Source organism: Xiphophorus couchianus, chromosome 13 (assembly GCF_001444195.1).
Source record: "Xiphophorus couchianus chromosome 13, X_couchianus-1.0, whole genome shotgun sequence".
Taxonomy (NCBI): Eukaryota; Metazoa; Chordata; class Actinopteri; order Cyprinodontiformes; family Poeciliidae; genus Xiphophorus; species Xiphophorus couchianus.
The window spans coordinates 27,952,818-27,972,891 of record NC_040240.1 but is presented as its reverse complement, the minus strand read 5'-3'; the positions used below and the strand labels follow the sequence as shown (position 1 = coordinate 27,972,891).

The 20,074-nt window shown below is 42.6% G+C and overlaps 2 protein-coding genes across 7 annotated transcripts; both read right to left on the bottom strand.

The window, feature by feature from the left end:
- Positions 1-9,212, bottom strand: matcap2 (microtubule associated tyrosine carboxypeptidase 2). Of its 2 annotated transcripts, none has more exons than XM_028035594.1 (7): positions 8,974-9,210; positions 7,151-7,797; positions 5,802-5,945; positions 4,995-5,127; positions 3,669-3,974; positions 3,486-3,583; positions 1-2,010 (listed from the first exon to the last, which is right to left on the bottom strand). In XM_028035594.1, exons 1-7 carry the CDS (start codon positions 8,996-8,998, stop codon positions 1,852-1,854), a joined length of 1,512 nt encoding a protein of 503 aa, XP_027891395.1. In that variant the 5' UTR covers positions 8,999-9,210; the 3' UTR covers positions 1-1,851. The 2 variants fall into 2 exon arrangements, with proteins under 2 accessions (XP_027891395.1, XP_027891396.1); XM_028035595.1 differs by lacking the exon at positions 1-2,010 and adding an exon at positions 2,021-2,344 and having other exon boundaries at positions 8,974-9,212.
- Positions 9,213-9,575: 363 nt separating this feature from the next.
- Positions 9,576-19,953, bottom strand: LOC114155625 (carcinoembryonic antigen-related cell adhesion molecule 1-like). 5 transcript variants are annotated; one of them, XM_028035599.1, is made up of 7 exons: positions 19,837-19,953; positions 19,715-19,747; positions 18,666-18,701; positions 18,256-18,522; positions 17,944-18,186; positions 17,669-17,866; positions 16,921-17,576 (listed from the first exon to the last, which is right to left on the bottom strand). In XM_028035599.1, the coding sequence occupies exons 1-7, from the start codon at positions 19,844-19,846 to the stop codon at positions 17,389-17,391; spliced, it is 975 nt and encodes a 324-aa protein (XP_027891400.1). In that variant the 5' UTR covers positions 19,847-19,953; the 3' UTR covers positions 16,921-17,388. The 5 variants fall into 5 exon arrangements, with proteins under 5 accessions (XP_027891402.1, XP_027891400.1, XP_027891398.1 ...); XM_028035597.1 differs by having other exon boundaries at positions 17,944-18,522; XM_028035600.1 differs by having other exon boundaries at positions 16,921-17,572; positions 17,944-18,522.
- Positions 19,954-20,074: the final 121 nt, after the last annotated feature.

Sequence of the window (20,074 nt, the reverse complement as noted above, 5' to 3'; positions counted from 1 at the left end):
TTTTTGTCTTCTTTATTGAAAGAATCTTTCATAAACACATCCAAACAGAACATTCTAATAAATAGTTAGTTTAGCTTAGGTTAAACCAACTGTAGTGATAACAAGGTAGACTACAGGTCAGAAAGTGAGTTCATGGCAATCTTCAGGGAGACATTTATCATAAACAGTCTTAAAAATAATGTTTACTTCAGAATGAGTTCCTCTCCAGCAGCAGGTGTGGCTGGAACAAGGCCTGGAACATCACTTCAGCTTCTCATCTTTCTCTCCAGCAAAAGCTGTTTCTAACCTAACAGAGTCACTACAGGGAACAGTGTCTGTCTTTGCAAAAGGGACAGATCTCATTCGACAGATCAAGAGAAGGAAAATGTTATTTTGCGTGGATATTTAAAATCTTAATATTAGCCTTTTCTAAAGAAAACTGTTCTTTTCAGTCTAACCTAATGGGCACTTCAATATAATTTGGGCTTGTTTAAACCCAACACTGTCTAAAAAATGGACCTCTCTGCTTAATTTGTAATTAAGCAAAAAAAATGTTTGTTCATTTGCCACTTCAGATGCAGAGTACTCAGAGTATGCATATATATTAAATTAGAAGATATTAGTTAGCTTCAGCAGATTTGGCCAAAAACCTGCTTTGGTTTGGCTCTGGCACCAAATAATGAGCTGACTTTATTCCAAGGATGGAAGAGGCTGCTCTTCTCTGCATTAGATGGTCGAGGAGCGGCTGCTAAAAATATGGCAGCTGGCAGTTTTCAGCATGATCACAAACTTCAACAAGAGTTTCGACTACGCTGAAGAAGCTCTGGGGTGTCAAAACGTGTCCAGGAAGAAGTGGTGACGACACCAGAGCAGAGCTTGCTCAACACTGGCAGCAGATGGGTTTGAGGGCATGCGCAGTGAGGTGAAGACTTTGCGACAACTTGTGGTAACGAGAACAGCAAGAAGTTACTTCTGTTTGAGAAAAACAAAAAGGACAAACTGGAATTCTGCAGGAAGTACAAGGATGGAGCCGTTGGGTCTGATGTCCTGTGGACCGTTTGGGACATGTGGATATTAGTTTGTCTGGAGAAGAAATGGTGAGGATTAAAACAGCTCCAGTTTTCACCAATAGAATCCATCTGTGAGGTTTCTCTTCCTGAACAACACCAAGAAGACAGAGTAGGAGCAAAACATCTTCTGAAACTGATGAATATAAGAAGCTTTTATTCTGCGCTGTGGGACTGGAGAGGGAGTGGTTTGAATGCGTTATAACAAAGATTTAATTATTTCTTAAATGTCTGTCCTTTCCTGCACAGTACCCACAGAAAATAAGCTGATCACATCTTAAATTATTATAAAACTGATCTGAACTGATAAGGTTTTCAGAGTTTGATTATGAATAAAGACCTAGATTTGGCCAAAACAGATCCGCTCTGAAAGACAGCACAGAGGGTTTGGAAAGTCCAACTTCTACAAGGCAGCTTTAACAAAAAGGAGGGAAAAAACAAACTTGGCACCAAACTCAATACAGGTCAGAGAAAAAGTCTGTTTGGTATTGATACTGCAGTCTGTCTGTATTGGCATAAAACGTACAGTGATAAAACAAAACCTGAAGACAACACCAGTGAGGTTTCTTTAGAGGGTTCGTGTTCCTCATCAGGGAGGACTGAACAGGCCAACGCTGACTCAGCATTAAGAACCTGAACTGACTGATCAGTCTTAGAATTTAACACCACAGCACTGCACAATTCACAGCTGTGCTACCATGCATGAGGGCTGCGTTAGTGATGTGATGCATGCAGGCAGGAGCTGAGCACAGCAGCTTTTATTGGGGGACTGAGGAGGAAGATGAGGAAGAGGAGGAGGACTGGGTTAGATGAGGGTCTTCAGCTCTTCATCTGTCAGCTGATTGACCACCATAATCTTTGTCAGCTGCTCAGCATATTTCTCCTGGTCCTGCATGAAATGTGGGATGCGGACCTTCTCCATCTGAGCCAGAGGTGTCAGACGATCCACGTCTTCAAATGACACCTGAAGGCAGCAGAGACTCAAGTTAAACCTCTTCAGACCGGCAGCACGGCTGCTCTGATCGGATACATGTTGACCTTCCTCACAAAAAAAACAAAAAAAAACAACAGAGAACTTTCAGACATTACTTCTTACATAACATGTATTGTTTCATCATTATTGCATTGGGTCCTTTGAAGCAGGAGAGCGTGGCGTGTTCCTCCATGGAGGTGGTTATGTAATCTCTTTGCTTTTGTAGAAGTCAGATATGCAGCCATCCTGAGCACAGACGCCTCGTTTAATGTGACGGCGTGTCACGAAGGATAGCTCTCTACAGATACAGTTCACTGATGATGAACTGGAGGAGAAATGACAGGATCTAAAAGAGCCAAAGAGCTAAAAAAGAATACGGCTATAAAGGAGCACAAAGAAGGTATTCAGCTTTTTACAGCAGTTCTCAACAAATCTGCTGCTTTACCATCTTAAACCCTTCATGTGTGTCTTCACACACACATGAAGTTTAGATGGGAGTATTGTGTATTTTCCAGCCACATAGTGCCATTTTGTAATACAATCAAGTAGCTTGTGTTACTTGATTGTAACACAAGCTACTTGTGTTACAATGTACAGTGTTGTTATAAAAACACTGTCCATATCAAACACGAAGAAATTTGACTTTGCGATTTTGATGCCTTTAAATTGGGCTTCTGTGTCTTTAAGAATCTCCTGTTCGTTCAGACGCTTTGTTGTTTGTGAGAGAAGTAGCTTATTCACCTCCGTCAGGAGAGATTCAAGGATTCATCAAACATGCATGAAAAAAAATCAAAGCAACACACTATGTTTTTTTATAAGGGAATTATATTATAACACGATAGAACGCTCAAAAAGTCAATTTTATATAATACTGCCCTATAGTGACATCCATTCAACACACAGGGTTGATGTTGGTTCACCCTCTGCAGTTCTAGGGAGGCTTTGCACAACATTTAGGAATGTTTCTTGGGATTTGTTCACCATTGTTTCAGAAGAGCAAATATGAGGTTAAACACTGGTGTTGGACTCTGTGCATACAAGTCAAGTTGTTCTAAACCAAATCTTCTCATCCATGTTTTTATGGACCTTACTCTATGAATTGGTGCTCAGTCATGTCGGAACAGGAGGATGTAGTCCTCAAATTGTTCCCACAAAACCAAGAGCAAAAATGAGAAACTGAGAAACAGGCCGTCACCATAATCCTCCCTCCACCAAACCTTACACTTGACCTTCAACAGAGTCCATGCCTCCAGCAACCAATCGTTTCTCATTAGCAGAGTCCTACTTGCTCTGTACGAAGCAAACAGTGTAGCACAGGGGGCTGGTCTTTTCCAGACTAGTCTAAATCAGATTGATGGACTCAAATCTGGTTCTTTGTGACAAAAGAACTTTTTGCCAGAGAAGGTTTGAACCTGGGGATCATAATATATTCCAGAACTTAGAGCAGTAGACTTCAGATTGCTCACCTTTCCCAGAGCCATCAGCATTGGAAAGTTAATCTTGTCTCTGTATCTCAGGATCTGCAGTATGCCCTCCAGATAAACCTGGTCTTTACTGAAGCATCCTTCAGGATTAGAGTTCAGAAAAGACCAGTCAAGTTTTTTTCAGAGACCAGTCCTGAGCATGTCAGGTCAGCTGGTTTCACATACCTGGCTGGGCTGTGTTGGTCTGGCCTCTCTTGGCACGGACGCAGTAGTCCCAGCGTGTGTGTGGGTCCTGAACAAAGCGTCCCAGGTTGCGGAAGAGCTGAGTGAAGGACGTGTGTCTGGCCTGATAGACAGTATAATAGAGCAGCGCGGCGCGCCACAGAGTGGGGTCCTTCCTAAACAGAACGCTGTGGATGCTGGCTAGGCCCTCCTCTGTTGGGTTCAGAGGCTTCAGGTTGTGCTTCCTCCTCCCCGTGCTGCTGCCCCACGGCTGCTGGCAGTTGTTGAGGCCTCGGAAGTAATGAGTGCCTGAGACAAAGAGAACACTTCACACAACTGTAGTTGAGTTAGAATTCAACCTGAATTTATTTCTGCCATTATTAATCTTCTTTTCTTGACCTTTACTCATCGTTTTTTGGTCTAGGCGTTGCAGGTTTGGACAATTATTCCCTCTGGTTTTGAATGCTGTGCAGCTGGAAGGAGTTTTGTCCTCCTTTTCTTTATTTTTGGAAAGTTATTTAATGCGGAACTGTGGCAACAAACTTGTTTTTTTACAAGCTAGAGCATCGATTAGCATTTTAAACACTCAGCATTGCTGACCTTGAGATTTGGGCTCATCTGGGACCCAAATCCCAGAGGAGCTGAAAAGGAGGAGAGTAGAGACAAAAGGAGGAAGTCCAACCATCTCTTCTGTCAATAACAATCAAGAATCAAATAAGAGAATTCCAGATTTCTGACCATATGGCCAGAGAGAGATTTAAAGGAGGAGTGGCAAAAGCAAATGAGATTGACTAGCAGAGCTATCACTGACTGATGGTGTCATCCAGGACATTCTACTGTGGAATTTCGTCATAGCAACAGTCTTCAGTCAGAGGCCTCTTCAGATTTGTTGCAAGACGGACTGCAACCAGAGATCCCTCCTGCCCACAGCATCACCGTACACAACCACTCCTTCAGTATACTTGACTGATATGAGTTACATCCGAGTAGTTCATATCATTCGATGATGATGTGAAAAAATATCATCATCGAACATCATTTAATTTCTCTTTGGGACAAATAAAGTATTTCTGAATTAAATTTTACTAAGGGGAACCAGAGTAATGAAAGCTACAAACAAATGCACAACATAATGTTACTGATGAGATCCAAAATTCAGGAGTTGTAATGAAACTAAATGTTACAGAAGGGGGTGTGAATACTTCTGCAATGTGTCATATTACAAACTCTCAGAAAGGAACTGTTGCACGTTTGATTTTCTACTTATCCTCGTATGATGAGAACCAGAGGAAGCAGATAGAGGATGTGTGTCAGAGCCACTGCACCCACCGATCTCATGCCTCAACATGCCCTCCAGCCAGTGCTCCCGCGCGCTGGACGTGTTGATGGTCATAGTGGGCTGACCGTTCACCATCGTCATCGAAGCTCTGGACAGCAAGTCATCTGTCACCTGGACTACAATCTGTCAGCAGAACAAATCATTATGATGAAGCGATATAGCACTGAATAAGCTGATAGTTTATTATGTATATTTTATGCATTTGAATTATGTCTGAAATTGTCTTCTGAGTTGAATCGCTGTCCACATTCTCTGTACATGGACAGGGGGCAGATGTCATAAGGCTACTCTTCTTTCTGCTCCTTGTCATTCAGAATTTCTTTTCATTGTTACATGAACTGTTTATATTTACTATTGAGGAAATAAATACAAAATAAAATAGAAATGCAACTTGTGTGGGTATGGCACCAAAAGAGGCTCTGGTCCAAGGGTCAACATTTTCTTTCATCAGGCCCTAGTTATGTTTCTATGTGAACAGTGTTCAGCAGTGGATTATGAACATATGATCCACATAAATTAGTTTAATTCCATGAATTCTGCTTCAGAAACACAAACTGAGGGATGATCTTGGGAAAGTGGACAAATCTGAAATCTTTTCCCCTGGACTAACTTCAGTGGTGTGATCTGTTTTGTGTTGTACTGTAATATTAATGCACTCAAACAAAGCAAAGACTTTGCAGGCCGAGCAAGGCCAGGGAAAAATCCAACACCAAACAGCCTTCTCTCAGAGAATTCAGCCGGTTTGGATCCAAACTGGAGTCAGCAAGAGAGAAGTGAGCAGCCTGCTCTCCTCCTACCTCGCCCACACAGCCTTCCTTCTCCATGTATCTCTTCACGTTGATCCAGATTCGACTCCTGGGAAGCAGGTTCCCACCGGTGACTTGCTCAAACATCTCATAGCTGCCGTATCTCTTCAAGGCCAGCTCCATGATGTTCACTGCCTGTAACAGAAGAGGCCCTCAGGAACTCTCTTTGAAACCTCAGAGATGGTGACACGATGTTATGTTAACTGTTGACACATGTTGCTTTGCTGTTGTCTCCATGGTAATAACATTATAACATGATGGAAAGCTCAAAAAGGCAAATTTTACATAATACTGCCTCTCTAAAAAACTACAATTTAGAAAATCAGGGCCAATTTATTGGTGCACAAAAAGTTAAAATCTGGGTGAATGGAAAAAACCAGATGAAACCTACATTTAAAAGTGTGTATTGAACATTATGATCATCCTACCCCCGTTAGTTTTAAATTTTAGGCTTCGCAATGCATACAAGATTATATTCAACATAGATTTTTCCATTTATTACACAATACTCCCTCCAGTTCTATACTACGTACTGCTGACCAGAGTGTGCTTCATTAACAACCTTCCGGTTGAGTCTTCACTTCATCATGATGGGGGAAAAGATCTGACCAGATTCATTCACTTCTAAAACCCACCCAGAATGTGTGGCTTAGTCTACAGCTCATGTGACAATAATGACTCTCTGGCTCAACCAATATGATTTTTGAAATCCTAAAGGTTAACAGCTTTCCCCCAGAAGCAAAACATGGATCCATAAAGGTATTCAGCGACCACATTTTCATCCCTGCGGTTTTTAATTTTCCCCTTGTTGACATCTTTCTTAAGACTTGTAGTTTTGAAGTTTTATTCCTAGTTGAATCACAATGTAGTCAACAGGTCAATAACTGGGAGCACAGAAGATGGTCTGTTTGAAGGACAAACCTGGAAGAAAGCCTATTAGAAGCTACAGAAGACCTAAGACTACAGGCTTTGACTAGACTTCATCTGAAACGGTGACATTGAGACAGCGAGACAGAGGCCCAATTTCAAGACAATAAATTACAAAGTTAAATTTCATTTATATAATTTTTGACAACTGAAGGTAACAGTTTTACTTGCTTGTGCTATTAAATGGAACTATGTGTCTGGAGAAAAGAGAATACTGCCTCTTCATCCAACCTGAGCTTCAGTCGTTTTGCAAAGAATCAACAAAAAATGTCTGTATAGACATAGAGAGAGAGATCCCCAGAAGAGGGTCAGAGGGGCTGAATACAAACACATACTTCTCATTTTCCTTCCACTTTCCAACAAAGCACCACAGAAATCAAACTAGATGTCTGCAGGAGGAAATGCAGCCTTACCTGAGCTAAGAACTGTTTGGAGGCGTGATTATAGCGCGCCAGGAAACCTGCAGAGACAGGGTTGCTGTACTCAAACTGGGGGTTGTAGCTGAAATCAGACTTGAAGAACTTGTCCTTCTCTCTGTCAACATTGCACGGCTTGATGGCGGTGAAGACGCAGAGCTTCTTGATGTTTTCCACCTCCCGGGAGGCGGTTGCATTGTAGGGGGATGAGAGCGCAGGACGATAGGCGTTAAAGCTGGGGGTTTTCCTGAGCAGTGAAACTGTGCGGGGGGTCAGTCCCATCTTGCAACCCACCACTGTGAGGCTCAGAGTCGGCTTCAGAAGATTGCAGTTGCTGTCTGAGTGGACACAGTTTGTCTGGACGGGCTTCTCATCCCCATCTGGACTACGGGTCTGTTTCTGAGCCAGGATCACGCGATTTCTTTTGCTAAGCTCCAGCCCACCTTTCATCGAAGACTTCGGCCTCCTGCACTGGAACTCCTTCTCCTTTTGCTTCTTCTCCTTCTCTTCGGCTTGCAGCAGGAGGTCCTCGAGAACAGGGGAAGGAATGGTTGCAAAGCACACCTGGGATGGACTCACCACCCTGTCAGCAGAGTTGAAGATGGACTTTTTAGACAAATCCACCTCTGGCCAGTGAAGTTGTTCTGCAAGAGGAGAGAGAGCAGAAAAGGAGGCAGATTATTCTGAGTCATGCCTGCTTCAGCATCACTCTGATGTGAAGCCAGTCCAAACTAGACAGACTAATCCTCTTATGAAGGAAAGATAAAATTAGATCAGTTCTGATAAGGAGATGAAGCGACAAAAAGCGCTGAAAACATGACTTCTGGTAAGAACACACTATGTTACACCTCAGGCAGCAACAGAACACATTTAATCTGTGGTCAGACCTCCTGACTGCTGCTGCTCAGTCAGGACAGCACAGCTATGGGCTTTTCGGGATCAGGAGTCAGCGTCCTGACTTTTCACTGGAATTGATTCCCGTTATGCTTGCAGAGGTTGGCAGTACAGAAAGAAAGGCTCTGCAAAGACGATTCGGATACAACCAGAGGGAGCGCGCTGCGTTGGGTCTAAAGGGCGATTCCACCTAACTTTTCACTACCTTCCGCATCTTTAATCTACTCTAGTTAAAAAAAACAAACAAAAAAAACCTACAACACCCAGAAGATCTTCTGCAGCGGTCAGCTGCACACTGAGACACCAGGAGCAGCTTCACTGGTTCCAGCTGCCTCATCACCACCATTCCCTCACAGCTCAGCTCTCTGACCCATCAGAATGAGCTGCTGAGAAGTATCCCAGAAACCAGCACTATGACCTCAACCCCTGCTGAAAATGGGTGAGTTCCATGCCAAAACTCACATCAATAAATTTAAATGAATGAATTCTACAGATTTAGAAGTCAAATATCTAGCAAGTAGCATACCAGAAGCGTGTTGATGGCTAATAACTTTAACAATAGTGATGATGTTATATGTACTGTATGTATAACATCATGAGAAAGTACAGAAAGGCCACACTAAATTCCAACGTGTGCATTAATTATTTTCTTAATCATCGCAGTAATTTATTGAAAAACAGATTTTTTTTCAATAAAAAATTACACTATAAGATAAACGATTTCTTCCATCCAAGCAACCGATTATCAGCTGACTAAGCCAATCAAAGCCTGTCGGTGTAGTGAATCTTCAAGCTAACGCACGTGTGGGTTAAAACAGCTCGAACCAGAAGTAATGACTAGACTACAGCTGCTTTCAGGTTACCGCAACTATATATACCACGCATTTTATTCATGCGTAGCGGTTACGAAACACTTATTACATTACCTGTAACTTTAATTGACTCCAACATCTTCTTCAACGTAAGATATTCGAAAGCGGTGGTGTAACAGTCAGCGGAATTAACCCAGTAACCCAGCTAAAGGCCACCAAAAACAAAACACGGGAAACCACGCGTCACGAGTGGAATTATATTTTTTCCAACAAGAACTGCAGTCGAGTTGATCTCCCTTCTACACCGAGCAGCAGTCACTCGGTGACAGAGGAGGTAACGCACTCAGCTGCTCTGCTGTGGCTGAGTGGTTTCCATGGTATCATCTGCGACATCGGGCGACGTACGTCCTGCGATCATGGGAATTGTAGTCCTTCTAGGAGATCACTTTCGTTTATAGTTAACATAACCGTCACCAGAGGTCAGAACCCAGCAGATCATGAAGTTTGGTTCTGGTTACGAAGCTGAAGTTAGTTTCCGATTCCAGCTTGCGATTCGGGAAGTGGCTAAAGGGCGATTCCACCTAACTTTTCACTACCTTCCGCATCTGTGATCTACTCTAGTTAAAAAAAAAACTACAACACCCAGAGAGCTCTTCTGCAGCGGTCAGTTTTGCACTAAATCTGACTGAAGACACTGCCTTCCCAAGACAGTTTCATGACAGTGGGTTTGCTGAAGCAGGTGTATGATGACATGATCAACCCCAATTCCACTGCAATAAGTAAACTGCAGGGGGTCTTAATATATTCTTGTCTGCTTATTTAGGTGGGCCAACAGCAGTCTCTCCAGGACCCTCATGTGGTGGAATGTCAGGGCTACAGCTCTGTAGTCGCTGATGACTGATGGGTGAGTTTTCTTCTGTTCTGGACTCAGTGCAGTACAGACCGCTGCAGAACAGCCATCACCGTCTACAATAACTCTTTGAGGAATTAAAGAGTTACACCAACATTTAATTTCCCTTTGGGATTAATAAAGGATTTTTAAATTTGAATTTAATTTAAATTTGAATTTAATGCTTCACTGCAGCATTGATGAAACAGGAAATGACCTGAAACTCTCAGGTTCAGACTTAGAACGTGACAGATGCCAATAAAGACTTGGGACTTGTAAAACCTTCACCTGATCCTTCTGCTGCTGGTTCCTCCAGAGGCGGTTCCTACCAGAAGCTCTGCTGCCTCCTACTGGGCAGAGACAGAGGCTCCTTCACTTCCTGATCTCTGGGGCTCAGAGGAACAGGCCGAGTCTGGACCCGACCAATGATGAAGGACTCGGACTCTGACTTTAACTTTAGAACCAGAGTTCAATCATTTTTATTTATGGCTGAAAACTACAATCATTGATCTGCAACAAGTTTCAGATAAATGAACATAAAACTGATCAAATGTAAGAAATAAAGCAATAAAAGATCAAACAAGCAAAACAAGAACAAAACTGAGAAAATTAACCAAATCAGCAGGAAACATTTTTATCATTAGAACCGCTCCGACCCGTTCTACACAACCCATCAGTTTGGGTCCAAACTCAGGAAATGGTTACAGATCGTTGACCCAAACTGCTTTCCTTCTTCATCCTGATTAGCTGCTCCAACCAGGACTAGCCTGTGATTGGGTCACAGTATGGTGGGAAGCCAAAGTCCTCCTCGTTGTCATGGGGACGGACACGTGTCCACTGGGACGGAACCCGATTGGTTGATTTCCTGAAGTTGACCTGAGCGTAGGTCACATCAGGGACAGCAGCAGCAGAAGAAGAAGAACGGTTCCTTCCTGCAGAGATGACAAGGAGACGAGGGGACAAACAGGGGGTCAACAGAACCGGGTTCTGGACTCCACTGGAGCTTCATCAGTGAGGATTGTCCCTTCATGAATCAGCTGGACCGGGTTAAGTGGACCGGATCACCTGCTGGACCCAGAAGGATCTCCTACCTGATTGTTTCCTCCACAGCCACAGACCCAGAACCAGAACCAGAACCAGCAGAGCCAGTGGGACCACAGAGGCCCCAGCAGCCATCAGAGGGATGAAGACAATGGAGCTGACAGGTGGAGGAGGAGGAGGACTGATCTGGACCAGAGGACCACAGCTGGACGAGGCTCTGGTGGTTCTGGAGGCAGTCGGAGGAGGACGACCTGCAGCAGACACCCATCAGTCAGTCGGACTCATCTACGGTGCCTGTAGATGAGTCCGGACATGATCTCATTGTCCTGACCTCTGACCCTCAGCAGGCTCGGAAGAGACGACCCAAACTCATCAGTAGAGCACCTGTAGGAACCTTCGTCAGACGGTTGGAGGTTCTGGAGGACAAGGTTCTCTCTGAGATCAGAACCGACCAGATTCCCGTTGAAGAAGAAGTACGCAGGGACAGTGCGTTGGTTCTTCCCTGTGCAGTTCAGAGTGACATCACTTCCTGTTCCTACAGGAAGTGCAGGGATCTGCAGGATCAGACGTTTATCTGAGGAACAGAAACAGAGTGAAGCTGAAGTCGGACGGTGGAGGAAAAGGACAAACTGGATCAACTGACCAGCTGAAATTCTAATGAGCAATAAACCCTTCAGTAATAAATTCTATTAACAGCAACAATATAAATGTGTTCATTCATAACATATCAGATAAACCGTTGTTGGGATGTTGGGTTGTTTTGGCTTTTCTGGGTTTGTAGTTTGGTTTATTTGTGCTTCTCCCTCAGTCTGCCTGCTGCTCCTCCCCTCACAGCTGCACCCTGTTAGCCAATCAGCTCCGCTCTGCTACTCCAGCAATCTCTCCCAGTATATAACCTGGTCTCACTGGTTCCTCACCGGTCCCTTCGTTTTACTTGTCTGCTTTATGTAACTGTTTCCTGTGTTTCCTGCCTCACCTCTTTGAGTCTATAAGTTTAGTCATTAATTCATTCAAACTTTCATCACTGGCTCTCTGCCTGCTCTATGTTTAACTAGAAAACTGAACTCTATTGCCTGAACTGAGTCGTTAGCTCTGAGAGTCTATGCAGGAAATCTTTACTGCTGATATTTTAAATGCTGTGTAAATAATATTTCAAAGCCATAAAAGCTAAAACAGTTTGCAGTTAAGAAAATATAGGAATTCAACCTCTCTAAAGCTGCTGTAAGCCGTTTTATCTGAACCTTCATGTCTGGCGGAGAAACAGAACTAGAGGAAGAACCAGACAGGTCAGAGGTTTGTTACTCAGGGCTTTCTATTTTAGCTCTCAGCTTTCTTTGGTCGTCATTTGGATTCATACTTTGCTTTTGCTACTGATATGGACTGATTAATGTTGCTCATAGTGTCAGTGACTGACAGGTGATGTTTGACATGATGACAAAGCCGGCTCAAGGCAAAGCACACTAAGCAGCTGCTTAAGATCCCAGACCTTCAGGGTCTTGAATTTTAACAGATCCAAAATTTTAATATGTTTACTGGGAATGCTAACTAATTTAACGGTTTTGGCAGAGATAAATTGAACTTTTTTAATTGTTTAACTTTTAAATTTAAGCTTTAACTGACAAGATTACTTTGTAAAAGTGCAAACAATAATCTTCATAGTTTGATTGTTGTGTTACCATGGCTACAGTCTGATGCTATGAGCAGAGGCGGTCCTAGTCCGTTTGGCGCCCTGTGCGAACGCACTAAGATGTTATTAGAAACACGATCCATTGGACTCATCGAGCTTTACCCCGTGCGCGTCCCAGAGGATCCCGTGGGACACAAGCGTGCAGATCCGTTCCTGTTTGTATTTCCGGTGCGCAGACAGTTTCCATGCTGTCTGCAGCACTCCTTCTGAGCATAGTAAGACTGTGTGGGGTTTAACCTGAACCAGGTCCAGATAATTGATGTCTTTTGTACTTGCTTTTTTTAACAGCCCTACCCTTGCGTTAAACCATGCTGCTTTCCTCTCCCTTTGTTTTGATGCTGGTTATACTGTTTATCGCACATTCCTACCACTAATCCTAGCCACCGCCAGCCCACTTGGATAATCCTCGATAGTCCGAGTTCAGAAGGAGGCCAAGGCTCTGTACCTGAGACGATGATGTTGATCAAGTCGCTTCGGTCTCCAGTTTTGGTCTCACACCAGTAGGACCCAGAGAAGTTCTTGTATTCATTCAGTAAACAGAAAGGAGAAGACAATCTCCCAAAGTCTTCTCCACAGGACGCTGATGGACCTCCGGTCTTCTTCTTCTTCACCACCAAACCGTCAGAGTCCAACTGGTCTTCACAGCTGAGATTCACCGTCTGGTCCCCGAAGAACTGCTGCAAGTCTGGACTCACCCTCAGAGACACTGGGGAGAGAAGGAGGGACAGATGGACAGGTTGGTCTACATCAGATTGTCTAACTGTCCTGAACTCACCTGCAGAATCTGTCGGTGCAGAAACCAGCAGCAGCAGAGATGCACCTGAAACAAAGGTCAGAGGTCAGGGACCATTACTTCACTGAGCAAAGTTTCCTCAGATTTCACTGCAAGTCTCCAAGAGTTCCATATTTATGTTTTATGATCAATCAATCAACAAGACATTTCAAAGAGCTTTTGTATCATTAAAACACAGAAGCACAAAGTCTTAGAAACGCAGTCAACATTACATTTTGTCATTGTTGCTGTACAAAAGACTGTTAGGACGAGTTTAATCTGGAGAAAAACACATTTAGAGTATAAAATACTAATCAGATTTTATTGTCTAATAATTTGAGCCCCATAAAACCCCATGGTAGGTAATGATCATTTTATTACTCCCTGTCCTTACATAATTTATTAATAAAATCAAAATGAGTGTTTCAGGATTCCTTGTATTTACCTCTGATGTAAACTTCCTTTTAAATACATTTTTAAATAATTTATTTACATCCTTTTATTCTATTTCTGTCATCTCTTTTATTAATGTCTGTTAATTTCTATTTTTCATAGATATATTTCTGAAAAATCTATTTTTAGCTACAACTACAGTCCCATGTGTTTTTTCCAATTTCAGATTGTAAATAATACGGCTTTAGTAAAATATGCTTATTAGCATAATGACATTCTTTGTTCACATCTGATTTATTAGTTTCTATAGATAAATTTAATGAAAGTAGAAGTTGGCTTTTATTTTCCAATCACCGCCGTTTAAAAATGTCTCCTGACTCCATTCATTTTAAAATCTTAGTGGAAAAGCAGAAACGTGTTAATTAATATAGTGAGATTAACTCGTAAACTGAAATATTGTGAATAAATTATTAATTTCAGATAATTTAATAATCACATATGGACCGAATATTCTAAAGAAGGGTTAAATTAGTTTATTTCCACATTATTTATGTTTGTATCAATTTTGCTGAAATTAGTTTCGGTTCACACTGAATATTTTATTTAAAACAATTAAAATTAAAGCCCTGATCTGGACATTAAAAATTTAATAAAAATAGTAAAAAGTAAAAAGTGTAAAATCCTCAATTTAAATTTTTTATATTTGCTACATTGAAAACATAAAAACTGTCTACAAGCATAAATTATTAATGGATGATGCTGATTGACGGTGTGATTTGGTGTGAGTTCGTCAGAATATCATATAAAGTTAAATAATTCATAAATATGTTAATTTTCCTGATTAATCAATAATAGCTCCATAATTACATTGTGTCCAGAGGTTTTCCGAAAAACATCTGAAATGAAATTCTGATTTTATAATAAACACAGTAAGAACTTCTAACGGAGCAGAGATATCAGATAAATTATTCTTTATACAAAAACTAAAGTTTTCAGCAATAACTAATATTCATGTTGCTCAAATACTGTTTAAAGTTTTTATAACCTTCTTCCATACAAATTTAAAGATAAAACAGATCTTAGATCATTTTTAAGTTCTGATTAAATAAAAATTTGAGTGATATTCATTTGTTTGGTTGTAATAAATGAATGTTTATATGTAATTTTTTAATGACATTGTCCTCTATTTCAGTGTAAATAGTTTTAGTTCATATTTAGTATCTCAGATGAAGGGAAGTTGATGTAACTCTGACTTTAAGGAGATTATTAGTTGTTTCTTCAACTCTTTTTATTTCTAGTGAATAAGTAAATGATTATTGTTGTGAGTATTTTCAGATCTCATATTACTCATGGAAACCTTATGGACTCTTGGAAAGTTCTGATGAGTTCTGCAGAACCTTCCGACCAGGCGGTGAGCGAACCGCTCTGGTTCTGTCCGATCAGATAACCTGAACTGTAAATGTCAGAAGATCCGTATCTCTAAGCAGAACCTCACATGTTGACCTGCCAGTCAGAAGAACCGCTTCGATCAACAGGAAGTGGCTTCAGATCACATATAGCGATTTCCTCCAGTACGGCCCACCTCCAGAGGAAAACAGGTCAGTGTTCTACTTTCTGCATTAATACTCTCAGAGAACCAGAACCAGAACTTTACCATAAAGATCGGCAAATTTATTAATCTTTAAAACTACCGACCCACCAAGGTTTCTCACTGGTTTCCCACTGGACCCACTGGTTTCCCACTCTATCCACTGGTCTCCTACTGGTGTCACTGGGTCCAGTGAAACCCAATCAGACTACTGAAACACTGAACATTTGCTGGTCTCCTCCTACTGGTGTCACTGGGTCCAATGAAACCACTCGACCCATTGGTCTCCTACTGGTGTCACTGGGTCCAGTGGAACCCAATCAGACTACTGAAACACTGAACATTTGCTGAAGATTCTCAAGAGTTATTGGACTGATGATGGTTTGATGATGGATGGATGATGTTTGCGTTGTGGTTGGATGATGGAAGGATGATTAATGGATGGATGATGGATGGATAATGGTTGGATGATGGACTCACCGAGCAGCAAACGACCCGCTGAGATCTTCATCTTGTCCGATTGATGACTGAACGTCGGTCTGATAGAAAAGCTTCAGCCTCGTCTCTTCATGCGGACGTGACTCCACCTGCTGCTTGTAGGGCTGATGATGATGACGATGATGAAGACCTGCTGATCTGTAAATGTCAGAAGATCTGATCTGCTGCAAACGGATTGGTTTTTACCTTGTTTTAGCCTTTAACAGCCTCTACTAGATCAAACTCTTATGTGATTGGTTGATTGGTGGGAAACCTAGTCAGTTTGCTCAGAAGACATAAGTTACCATGTTACTTTTTGTGCATGTTGAAGTGGCATGGCCTGGCCTCAAACTTTGACTAATTATTCCTTTACACATGCATCTGGTGAATTAAACTGACATATTTAAAGTGCTTTGGAAACAGAAATATCTCAGCAGAGCCTCCTGGCAACCTCAGCTTTGACCCCACTTTATCATAGAGCTATGACATTTGGTAACACCTAGAACTCCCGGAGACCCACAGAAAATTCTTTGGCACCGATGCTCTACATAAAACATGAAGTCTGCCATCTTGGATTCAAGTTCTGATTTTTCTTTAGCTTCTGTATTTGATCAAACTCTTCCTAGAGATTTTGATCAATCAATTTCAAACTTGGTGACTTTGCTTATAAAAGACATGGAGGATCTAAAGTTACCAAAATTGTGACTTCTTGTGCATGTTGAAGGGGCGTGGCCTGGACTTGAACTTTGACTACACACTAAAAAAGTAAACATTCCCATTACTACTTCTCAGAAAGGCTCAAAAGCATGAAACCTGCTTTGACTGGTCCTCACCAGTTCATTGACAAGACTCAATGGTCAAATAGATCACTCAAGCCCAGCCCCCTGAAAACAGGTCCATATTTCACCATCTTGACTCGGTTAACATAAACTTACTTGAACTGTAGTTCAGATATCTAGATTGCATAAAATTCAATATGATCAATCACGGCCGAGCTCCCAAAAGATATTGAGCCAAATATTTGGTGGCCGTGGCTTAATACCTCCACAGCGCCTCCTAGGAGCATTAAAACATCAGACCAAGGAGTATGAAATTTGCTACATGTGTATCTTATCAGGACCACCTAATAAAATCTCTTGGAGTCTTGGATAACCCCACAGGAAGTCAACCATTTTGTATCAAAGCTGCCATTTTGTCTTTTTTTATACGTCATCTGAGTGAACTTCTCCTATAGCTTTTGATATGCAGACTTCAGAATCACTCAGCAGTCTTGAGGTCAAAAGTGATCAAAAATCTTTTGGCTGCACCACAGCATGTGGGCGTGGCCAAACCTCATAATCTGACCATGCAGGAGGAATAACTTCCACATAAAGCTCACGCAGGCCAGAGCTCATCACACTGACATGTCAACATGTGACCTCACCTAATTCCTGCCCTCAGATTTCCTGCCTTCGCCACATGTTCAGAGCAGCGCTGAGCTGTGATGGCCTATATAAAAGTCCAGGCTATTTATGGTTCCTTCTCCTCTTTTTCTTCAACAGTTTGAATGGAATAAAAACAAACTCATTTTTCATTCATTTTTCTTTTATTTCTTTGTGTTCATTCAATCAGTAAATGAGTCTTAAACTGGTTTATAAACCATCCAGAAACATCTCTGGATGGATATCAGAACAGATTTATTATTAGATATGAAAACCTGAGAAACCAAACACCTGAGCTTCACCAGAGGGACTGCAGCTGTATCTGCAGGAGGTCATCTCTGATTGGACGGGACAGTCATGTGAACGTCTGAATGGAATCCCATTGGCTGAAGGTCTGAAGACGACCTGGGTGGAGGTGGCGCCACCTGGAAGACATTGCTGCTTCCTGCCTGGACAAGAGACAGACAGAGAGGACAGGTTAACAGGCAGAATCAGGTCTTCATCACTGGTGGAACATGGACATGATGGGCGGACAGCTCACCTTCCTGATGTTTCCATGGACCCAGAGACACCACCAGAACCAGCAGAAACAGCAGAATCAGCAAAACGACCAGAACCAGAGAAACTAGAGAACCTGCTGTTGAAAGGACTGGGATGAGGATGGAGGAGTTGGATGGAGGAGACAGGGAGGACTGGTGGACGGCAGGAGAGGACCAAAAGATATTTGGGGTTGGAGAACCTGCAGGAAAAATCCTGGATCAGATCTTTCATCATCGGCATGTGGCTTTAGACAGGAAGTGATGCCATCGTCCTGACCTCTGACCCTCAGCAGGCTCTTAAGGGACGACCCAAACTCATCAGTAGAGCACCAGTAGGAACCTTCATCAGACGGTTGGAGGTTCTGGAGGACAAAGTTCTCCCTGAGATCAGAACCAACCAGATGCCCATTGAAGAAGAAGTACGCAGCGACGGCGCGTTGGTTCGTTCCTGTGCAGTTCAGAGTGACATCACTTCCTGTTCCTACAGGAAGTGCAGGGATCTGCAGGATCAGACGTTTATCTGAGGAACAGAAATGGAGTGAAGCTGAAGTCCATCTGAAATGTTCAGAGCAGATCAGAGGTTCTGTACCTGAGGCTGTGATGTTGACCCGGTCGCTCCAGACTCCAGTTCTGGTCTCACACCAGTACGACCCAGAGAAGTCCTGGTGAGCCCAAAGACAACAGGAGGAAGGAGAAGACAACCTCCCAAAGTCCACACCGCAGGACACTGATGAACCTCCTGTCATCTTCTTCTTCTTCACCACCAAACCAACAGAGTCTAACGGGTCCTCACAGCTGAGATTCACTGACTGGTCCCTGAAGAACTGCTGCAGGTCTGGACTCACCCTCAGAGACACTGGGGATAGACGGAGGGACAGATGGAGAGAGGGACAGAAGGACAGAAGGAGGGATGGATAGAGGGACAGAGGGACAGATTGGACAGCTGTTTTTATGTCCGGAGGGACTTCAGGTCCTCCTGGTCTTCTTCTCTGGTCTTACCTGCAGAGACGGCCGGTCCAACCGTCAGCAGAAGACCTGGAAGATCAGAGAGACGGTTAGCTGTTGCTCTGAGCTACAGAATGTTTGGTGGAAAGAAGAACTTTAGGATTTGGAGCTTCCACCGGTCAGAGAATTATTGGAGTCTGATGTGAGAGAACTGCAAGAGTTGAACGTTAGATAGAAGAACCTCAAATTTTGATGGAGTTCCAGAACCTTTCAGAACCATCCAGAACCTTTCAGGACCTTCAGAATCTTGCAGTCATTGCTCGTCATTTGGATCATAAACACGTTGAGGGACCGGAAACCAGAATCTGGTGCAGGTCCGATTCAGATCAGACATCTCGGTGAAAAAGCTGCGATCAGCAGAAATCAAACCACCATCAGATAACGGAGGACAAGATGGACGTCCAGCAGTGGTTTCCATGGTGATTAAAACAGGTCACTGCGCACGTTTTCTTCTTCATTTCTTTGATCTGAATCAGAAGTTTCCACTGAGCTGAACAGAGCCAGATCCAACAGTACCTAACCCAGTTAGTATTGTTGGACGTAGAATACATAAATCCATCAGCAGTGAACCATAAACTGACAGTCTGACAGTTTTAATCCTTCATCTTTCTTTTCCTGGTGAACTATTAGTATGCAAAGCTAACCCAAAATTAGCAGCCCGCTCACTTGACTTGTAACCTGCAGCTGTCTAGTCAAGTTAAAGCCCATCAACAGATCGTTGTCACATCTTTAGCAGTTCAAACCAAACTGATGGAGCTTTGGCTCTTCAGACCTGAAAACCCAGAACGGGTCCATAACGGGTTTCTGTCTGTTTTCTGGATCAAGATCTGGACTGAGGGCCACAAGTCTGCAGTAAGGATTTGGGTTCTGATTTAAACCATCAAATATACAGAACCATAAAAACATTATAATGATAAATGCTCAGATCTCTGACCGCTTTGAAGCCTGCAGCCTACAGAGAACCTGGAGCTGATGATGGTGGTGATAATCATGATGATGATGAAGATGGTGGTGGTGGTGAAGGTGTGCAGAGTGGGACTCACCAATCGCCAAGCAGACAGACGGAGTCCTCATGTCTGGAAGGATGAACGTCTGAATGTTAATCTGATCAACAGTGATGCCTTCAACTTCATCACTTCCTGCTGCTGATGTTACTGAGCATCACCTGATGACATCACCTGATGACATCATCTGATGCCTGAACAGGAAGCTGAGACGGAGACAGCAGCCGAGGGACATGTCACATCTGGATGTCAAAAACACGGCAGATCAAAATGTTTCACATCCTAAAAACATCAAACAGAAATTAATTATGAATAACAAACTTTATAATCTGTCAACATTACCAAAACCATCAGATATGTGGAACAGTGTTCCATTTATTAATCAAACTCTAACCAGCT